Source organism: Microtus pennsylvanicus, chromosome 3 (assembly GCF_037038515.1).
Source record: "Microtus pennsylvanicus isolate mMicPen1 chromosome 3, mMicPen1.hap1, whole genome shotgun sequence".
NCBI lineage: Eukaryota > Metazoa > Chordata > Mammalia > Rodentia > Cricetidae > Microtus > Microtus pennsylvanicus.
The window spans coordinates 94,534,242-94,542,817 of NC_134581.1; the positions used below are offsets into that span (position 1 = coordinate 94,534,242).

The following is an 8,576-nucleotide window of genomic DNA, read 5'->3' on the forward strand; positions in this document are numbered from 1 at the left end:
TTAAGGCTGGAGAGGGAGGGAGAATAGAGTGAGGGGAGGGGGAGAGGGGTGGGGGGAGGGGGAAAGGATAGGGAGGAGGTGGAGGGAAATAGAGGCAGGAGGAGGCAGAAATGTTTTCAACAAAAAAAAAATAAATTAAAGCCGGGCGGTGGTGGCGCACGCCTTTAATCCCAGCACTCGGGAGGCAGAGGCAGGCGGATCTCTGTGAGTTCGAGACCAGCCTGGTCTACAAGAGCTAGTTCCAGGACAGGCTCCAAAACCACAGAGAAACCCTGTCTCAAAAAAACTAAAAAAAAAAAAAAATTAAAAAATAAATAAATTAATTAATTAATTAAAAAAAAGAGCTTGGGGCACAGAAACCTTGAAAGGTAGCTGAGTGATATGCATGAAAGGAACCTTTGTGGGTGGCCCAGAGATCTAAAGAGCACCTTCAGTTTTGGACAAGTCTCTGATACTGTGTGAACCAGCACTATGAGGGAGCCTGCTCTGCTGGGCTCACAGGAAGGCAAGGGCTGGAGCCTAGAATGACTTGCTGTGTGACCATAGTGCATCCCCTCAACACTTTTCAGGTGTCTTCCTTTCCCTGGGGAGTAATTATGGCACAACATGTGCATGCAAAAGCACCAGGCAGTGAGGAAAATTCGTAATTCCTAACTTCTGGCCTTTCATCAGTTCCTCTCTAGAACTGAGAAGGTAAGAACATGCAGATTCCTAGACGTGCTATTGGGAAGCTAATCTTCCATCCTTGCGGGATTTGTCAAGTCCTTTAAAACTAAAGGGCTCCTCCAGTCCATGGTGAAGAGCCTGGACTGAGGCTAAGGTGTTTGGCTCAGACCCCAATGTCAGCAGTCTGTACTGGAAGGGCAGTACATGCAGGCAAACTTCTAGGGTGTTCTCACATTATGGGACCTCTTGCCTTGGCTCTAAGCCTTTTATTTTCTACCACCTCCCTGGGCTCATCCTGCCCCCAGTCAGATGGGTACTGTATATAGAGTGGATCAGATGCAATGGCAAATGATTAGGGGTCATGGGACACACAGAAACCACTCTGAAGCTGCCCGCCTCATGAAAAGTTGTCTCTTGCATGCTGGACACCATGTTGGCATTGTGGGCAGACATAGGACAGGGTGACACTGCTTAGCCATCCAGGATGAGCTGGGAGGGTCTAGAGAACTCGGCTTAATGTTAGCAGTCTCCAATGAGGTGAGTAGGGGGTCCCTAAGATCCCTAGGTCATTTGTTTCTTGGTAGGATATCCAGAAGTTATGATTCTCCTGCTTTGAACTCAAAGATGCCCCATTACCATCCACATGACTGTGCCTACTTTGTGACTTGGGTAGACACTGGTCTGGCTCTCTGGTGCCTCTGTCCACAGATTCTTCACAAAGCTAAGGAGAAACACATGGTGAGCTGACCCTAAGGGTGGGGTCTTACTTGGTTGACTTAACACACACACACACACACATACACACACACACACACACATCCTAAAAACTTCTGTTTCCATAATTACATTATAACTGACTGACTACAGTGATGGAGTTAGGAGATGGTTCTGTCCTCTCTTCAGGGAGTCACATCCTCTCCTGGAGCAGTACTCTAAGGGGGACCAAATGCAGACATTTCTCTGTGGCCTAGCATGCAGATACAACTTCAAGATAAAACATACTCAGAGGAAGTGATGTATAAAAGTTTATTTTACCTTGGGGAAAGCATTTGGTTTCTAGGTTATATATTTCGGTAGAGACAGTGCCTTGGACAGTGGGCAAGCATCCTTGGGACCTGTGGAACCTGAGCTCTGCACTGATAGGGGCTGGAAACCTGGGCCTGGATGTTTCCACAGGTCATCCCTTTGTCCTGGGCAGGTTTCCTGTGTAAGTTGTGGTTTGCTTGACGAACTGTGCTGTTTCCTTGGTTTTTCTTTGATTCCTTCATTGGAATCCTGTTGTGGGATCCAGGCCTACTCACAGGATTTGGGGGAACACAGCTATTGTGAACCCCCAATTTCTTCTTTAGGATCTGTCCAACACTGGTCATGAAGTTCTGTCCTTCAGCGACCTTTTCAGCAACTGGCATGAACAGTTTGCCTGTGACTGATGGTTGACTTTGGGTCATTGGTAGTAAACCCTTGCATTTTTGCCTAGAGGTTTCTTCCTCTTTGTATTTGGGAGTTAAAATCGACTGCACAAAGCTTTTTATTTTGTCCACGAACTTCTCATTAGTTGCTTTGTGGCCTTGAACAGACTTGGTCCCTTTAACTTTTATGTCCTCCTGCCTTGGCTTTCTAGATGTATATTTTTTGTTGTTTGTAACAGAGATGTGGCTATACTGTTGTTCCTCTGGTTTGGAATTCTTGGGGACAGGGTACCTGTCCTCGAAGGGTGACTTGATTTCAGTGGACACAACCTTAAAGTTGACCTGGGAGACCGTGGATACCAGGCTCTCTGCAGCAAGCAGAACCTCGGAGACCCAGTCTAGGCAGTACTCGCCAATGGCACACTCCTGCAGGCCAATGCCAGCAGTTGAACAGTGAAGTGTGCTCAGGCCCGAGTCTTCTGACTCCTGGGAAAAGTTTTCAGAAGGGGATGATAGACTCCTGCTAGTCTCCAGGAATTCATTGATTTCAATATTACCCAACTCTACAGTTTCCAAGGGGATTATCCAGTAATAGGGCTCTGTCTCCTCTGTCTCCACCAGCTCCCTGATATTCCTGCTATTTAAGGACTGGGAAGGTATACTGAACTCCCGAACAGATGTCACATTGCCCCGCTGGATGACTGTAGGGGCATCAAAGGGCCCAAAGTTGGTACCAGCTGGAGCCTCTCTCACGTATTCTACCTGGAGAACAGGAGGACACTTCTGTGTGGTTTGAGATTTCATGGTGGAAGTTTTTGTCCATTCTTTCTCTGGGTCATTCTGGCAGGGTTCTCCCAGGGCACCGGCCATTTGGATAATGGAGTTGTCTCTAGATTCCCAGGGCAGAGAGGCATTGGAGGGCTGTGGAAAGGGCAAAGTTGTAGTTGCCTTCAAGTTTAAAACACGTATGGTCTTGAGGACTCTGAGGAGCAGCCTCCATTTGTGCCTCACCAGGCGTCTTGTCATATGTCCTTCTAGAACCTTCTGAATGCCCGAATCTACGATGAAAGTCTCATTAGTAGTTTTCTTGCTATTGGTTGAATCATGGAAGGATGGTTTTTTCCAAGTCTCCATAGTTGGCTTTGAGATTTCACAACAGGTTCCCGTGGGCAACATAGTGTCCTTTGTTTGTATCCATTCATCATTTCTCAGGGTGCCTTCTAGCTCTTCCTTTCCTGGCCCCACCATGGAAACACTTGGCACAACACTTCTCGGGTGTCTATTGTGGGAAGTTTCCTCCTCGGTCTCACAGATGGTCTCAAGAACTTCTAGGCTCCTGGAGAGAGGTTTTTTCAGAGCTCTTTGCAGACGTTTTGTCAGATCCTGGTGTTGGTTTCTCCATGGATGGAATTTCTCTGGACCATTTGATGACACACTCTGTGGGTGCTGACTACTTTCATTTGCCAGTGCCGAGGGGCATGAAGTCTTGTGATTCAGTTGTGCCTGATCCAGGTCCAGAGATAGCTGGGCTTTGTGACGGCATTGACGTTGTTGTTGCTTGAATGTCTTTTTTAAGTCTTTTTCCATCTGCTGCCAGAGTTCGGCGCTAATGAATTCCCCCTGTGAGTCCCATCTGTTGGAAGTGTGTTGATGAAATGCTTCCTGTGATTCATTGACCATGACTGGTAAATCACGCATACTTTCTCGGTGTTTCTTTAAAAAGTGGCACTCTAGGTGTTCAACAGCAGATGGGACAATAACTTGGGTTCCTGGGGGTGTTGGGCAAGAAGCCCCATCATCCCCAATTGGAGCTGAATCACATGGTAGCTTAGAGAGAGGGGATGGGTCACGGGCCTGGGTTTGGGTTCTGGTCTCTGGTAGAGATTGGGACCAGGAAATCTTTGAAGTCATAGGTTGGAATTTGACTGAGTGATGAAGCAAGGGCTGTGGAGAACAGAGCTGTGGAGGGTGGTTAGTCTGATCTTGTAAGGGGTTGTAAGCAGAGCTTCCATTGAACAAGATGGAGGGGCGATGGAGTTGAGCCCCTTCCATTCTGACAGTGGCCACAAGGGACTCACTGTGGAGAATGGGGTGCCCCCAGAAAAGCTGGTTATATGTCTCCTTTAAATTGTTGCCTAAGACCTTCTGGTGAGGCAAAGACTGCTTAGATTTGCAGTTTTTGCTCCAGAAGAGGTGTGAGGTGATGTTGTCCTGCTTGCTGCCCCAGGAGTGCAGCCAGCATAGGTCAGATCTTTCTTTTTCTTTTTCCTTTCGAAATTTTAGTTGGATTCTTTTGCTTATTAGAGCTTCCAGCATATCCAGCATGTCACAGTTAATGAAAGAGGGCTCCCCAGCCTCTATCAGACAGTCTGTGGGGCCTGTCCTGAAGGAGGGCTCGTGGATGGTGAGCAAACGATCCCCTTGCAAGGACTCATCACGTGTTAGGTTTGAGTGGTATGAGGTTGTGGAAGCTACATGGTATCTGAAAGGGTCTGAGATATGCCTGCTTACATGGTCAAGGCCTTGAGTGGTTGAGGCAGGCCTGCTTATGTGGTTAAGGCCCGCAGTGGTTGTGATCGGCCTGATAGTGTACTTAAGGCCTGGAGTGGTTGAAGTAGGCCTGTTAGAGTAGTTAAGACCTGGGATGGTTGAGGTAGGCCTCCTTGAGAGGTTAAGCCCTGGTGTGGTTGGCATGGGAGAAGACAAACCTTGCAGAGGTGTGCTCTGTGAGGTCGCCAGGATTTTCCACTCAAACTCAGGAGCTGCCATGCTGGTATCTGGCATGGGTGGAGGACAAGCCACAGGATCCAGAGGATGAGATGGGTAGGAGTGGGCCCATTGTTGTGGTGGTGAATGGCGTCTTCCAGTTGTCAACATCTCTGGTGGCCAAGAGGCAGTCACAGACAACTGTGGCTCAATCGATGATGACTTCATCAGGACAGGAGACAAGGGCTTAGAGTCTTGAAGCAACAGGTGTTCATTGCGAGGAGCAGAGGAAGTCTCTAGGGATGAATTGGTGGCCACAGACTCCTCTGTGGGCTGCCTAGGTGGCAGGTGGGCTTTGGTAGCATCTGGTTTGAATGCTTCACCTGAGGCATGTTGTCCTAAGTCCTGGAAAATGCTGATGGTATTAACAAGCCTCTCCTGCATGCTGTAAGAGACAAGAGATGTGATTGCAGCCAGGAGCTCATGGGGCCAGGCTGTGGGGCAAGATGAATGAGGAAGGACCCTCCTAGCCCATCAGAACCACCGTGCCACGCTCTGCTCTTTTATAAGATCTTGAGCTCTTAACCTCAAGGGCTGTACTCATATCCCACCCATCCAGAAGGCCCCTGTTTCCAGGATAACTCATGCCCTGGTCAGGGGTGATCACATAGCAGGCAATAGGGGTGAGCCAGAGAGAATTGGACATGGCTCACCTGTGCGGAAGTAAACCCAGTACCTTGTCCTCCTTAGTTTTCTTCCTGCTGCCTCTGTAAGCTGGAAATGGAGACTGAGTTATTGGTGGGTATAGGAGGGACAGGGTATCTTACCAGAGACTGAGTGAACTGTCCCTTCTGTAGAAATGAAAAGTTAAACAGGATCTCAGTCATCCGTGAGCAAGCTGGGAGCCCAAATGCATGGAGAGCAAGGTGCATGTTGGGCAGGACAATGCCACGAACCAGGCACATCCACTTCTACTGACCTCCATAGCTGTCATTATCTCCCTGTGCAGGGAAGGGGCAAGACTCGCGCTCTGAAAGAGGAAAATGTCTCAGAGGCAAACAACCAGGTTACCTCCAAATCAGAGAGCCTGGCACCACTTCATCCCTTGGCCCCACTTCCTCCCACACCTTCCCTCCTCAGGCAGTACCCAGTCCTGGCTGTCCATAGCTTCATTCTAAGCACAGAACCTGGGAAATGTCTTTAATTCTGGGTTCTTGGCCAGGAGCTGCCTCTAAAGGGTCCTGCAACTCATAAGTGTAATCACGGGCAGAGGGGCTGAAGTCGCCTCTCCAGGGGAAGGAAAGTAGCCTACCTTTCATGGTCCTGATATTCTTCCTGACTTTGCTGCTCTCACTCTTCACCACCTGACAGAGAGAGACAGCACCTGTGGCCCCATTCATGGATCTATAATGTGGGAAAACGTGTGGTTTTTCTCTCGGAAAACTCAAATGGGGGCTGTGAGATCCACCATGGATGTCATTGATCAAAGATCTGCTGAAGATAAAGAGGCTCAGCTCTGAACTACCAGCAGTCACTTCCTAATGTCCTGGGGGGGGGGTCATTTCCCCCTTCATATCAGCTAGATCAACCCTATAAGCATGTATGTTAGAGGGGGACATAGAAACCATCGCTCAGAACCTTTTCTTTCTCAGAGGTCCCTAACCAACCAAGGAACACTGCCCTGACCACCAAGTCACAAGGCCTCTCCTAGGTATGATGGTCTGAGTGCAGACACCTTGTAGCCCACTCTTCCCTCTGCCCTACCTGCCAGTTCTCAAGAGGATGGGGTCCGGCTCTTGGCTGAGATCCCCTGTCAGCCACCTCCCTATCTGATTTGGAAAGGGAAGTCTGGAGAGAGAAGAAACTGTTCTTCCTTGCTTTGGGCCTAAGGCATATTTACCCTCTTGGTGGTGGTGTTTTCTGCTGGTGGAGGTGAGGCTAAGTCAAGGGGGAGGAATGGTAATACTAGGCAGAAGAGCCCCAGCCCACACACAAAGGCAAAGATCATGTCCATTGCCCAAGTGGTGGAGCTGGGGGTCAGCCATGAAGGATCAACGCTTTCCAGAAGAGAGAGAAAATTCTCCATCTGGATTGCAATGCTGATCTCAGGCAACTGAACTCTGAGAGTTCTCTCTGGGAGTTGGCAGCTGGGCCAGGCATGCATCACAGAGGGCCTGTCTCCCTGTCACAAAGGGCTCCTGAGTGTGGGGGAGGGGCTTGGAAGAGCTGACAAGTTACTCCCTGTCCTCCAGGCTTCACATGGGCTCCATCCTCCACAGCCTTTTTCGTATGTTTCTAATTCCGTCTGCACACTCCATCAGAAATAGACTCTTGTCTATTTTCTCTTCCTCTACTACCCCCAGAGAGAGGCTTGTCCATGTTCTGTGGGCTTTTTGACCTCCAAGCCACCTCAGGTGACATACTTCCTCCAAAAGGCCCCACCTCCTAATCTCTTCCAAAGTTCTACAATTGGAGACCAAGCACTCAAATACATGAGCCTGTGGGGTTGATTCCACCCACCACGGTCAATTCACTGGCCCTCCATAGGTTTGTAGCCATGTCACTTCATCAAAGTTCAAAAGTCTGTCAAAGTCAAAAATCTCTTCTGAGACTCAAGTCAATCTCTTATCTGTAACCTAATATAAAAGTAAAACTAATATTGCCTTTTTCAACAGACAATGTCACATAAAATATATTTCCATTCCTTGAGAAAGGAAAAAGGGTGTCATGAGGAAATACTGGACCAAAGTAAGACCAGAACCCAGCAGGGCAAACTCCAAACTCTGCCCCTCCATGTCGGATATCAAAGGGCCCTTCAGCTCTCCAGTCCTCTCAGCCCGTCGACTGCAGCTCACTCCTCTTGAGCTGCTTCCACTCCCTGTCAGCAGCTTTCCTTGACAGGGATCCACAGCTCTGGCATCTCCGACATCTTGGGGTATCCAAGGATTCTAGGCTTCACCTTTATAGCTTCACATATTGGCCTCTCTAGGCATCCATGCAGGGCAACCACTAACATATGCCCGGTTTCAAGAGCTTTCTTTAAGCACAGGGGATGATCCCTCAATCCCTTACTCGTGTTTCCTCAGTGACTCTAATGCCAGAACCACATGGCCAAAGTAGCCAAGCTCCGTGGCCTCTTTAGCATGATGCTTGGAACCAGGACTCTTCTTGAATTGTATTGGCATAAGCTTTGGTTTGTTGTTGCTCTTTAAGGACAAGACACTCCTTAAGGCTTTTTCCTCTCACCAATTGCAGGATTAGCTGGCTAGGGTCTTGCCCTGAGGAGACCCCTCCCTTTACTCCCTTTTTCTTTATCTCTTTCAGCACCAAGCAAGGCTCCACCATTGCATTTCATGTGTTCTTTGTCCCCTCCAACTGTGCACTTGTATTTCCTTCTGCCCTGCTTGATCTTTTTCATTGTAAATGTGCATAGTAATGACTAATCGCTAATAACCACACAGCAGAGACAGTAGTAAACTGTCGTGAAATCTTCTCTGCCTATTGAAATCTATGAAATTAGTCCACACCTTTCTATTTTAGCTTCAGGCAGACTCTTTGGACAAGGACAGAAAGTAACCACATTTTTTTTGCCAAAATATCACAAGAACTATCTCTAGCCTGTTGCTAATATTATTCTCCTCTGGAGCTAAACATCTGGGCCTCTATAGTTAACTATAGTCTCAGCACTACTGTCTTCCAAGCAGCTACTAGGACTTCCCTTAAAGTCTTGTCTTAATTGTGGCAAACAACATCACCTAAAAAGGGATTGTAGACAGGTCATTTCTAGAAAGAATA

General features: G+C 48.2%; 1 protein-coding gene across 1 annotated transcript; it reads right to left on the reverse strand.

Moving 5' to 3' along the window:
• Positions 1-1,727: 1,727 nt before the first annotated feature.
• Positions 1,728-6,867, reverse strand: LOC142846815 (spermatogenesis-associated protein 31E1-like). The gene is made up of 3 exons (XM_075967610.1): positions 6,682-6,867; positions 5,738-5,811; positions 1,728-5,226 (listed from the first exon to the last, which is right to left on the reverse strand). Exons 1-3 carry the CDS (start codon positions 6,865-6,867, stop codon positions 1,728-1,730), a joined length of 3,759 nt encoding a protein of 1,252 aa, XP_075823725.1.
• Positions 6,868-8,576: the final 1,709 nt, after the last annotated feature.

Excerpts from the sequence above, each read along its gene's own strand:
- LOC142846815 (XM_075967610.1), bottom strand. The coding sequence starts at position 6,867 with ATGGAGAATTTTCTCTCTCTTCTGGAAAGCGTTGATCCTTCATGGCTG. Across the intron at positions 5,812-6,681 it reads AAAACACCACCACCAAGAGG|AGCGCGAGTCTTGCCCCTTC; the intron begins GTAAATATGCCT and ends TTCCTCTTTCAG. Across the intron at positions 5,227-5,737 it reads AGTAGAAGTGGATGTGCCTG|CATGCAGGAGAGGCTTGTTA; the intron begins GTTCGTGGCATT and ends TGTCTCTTACAG.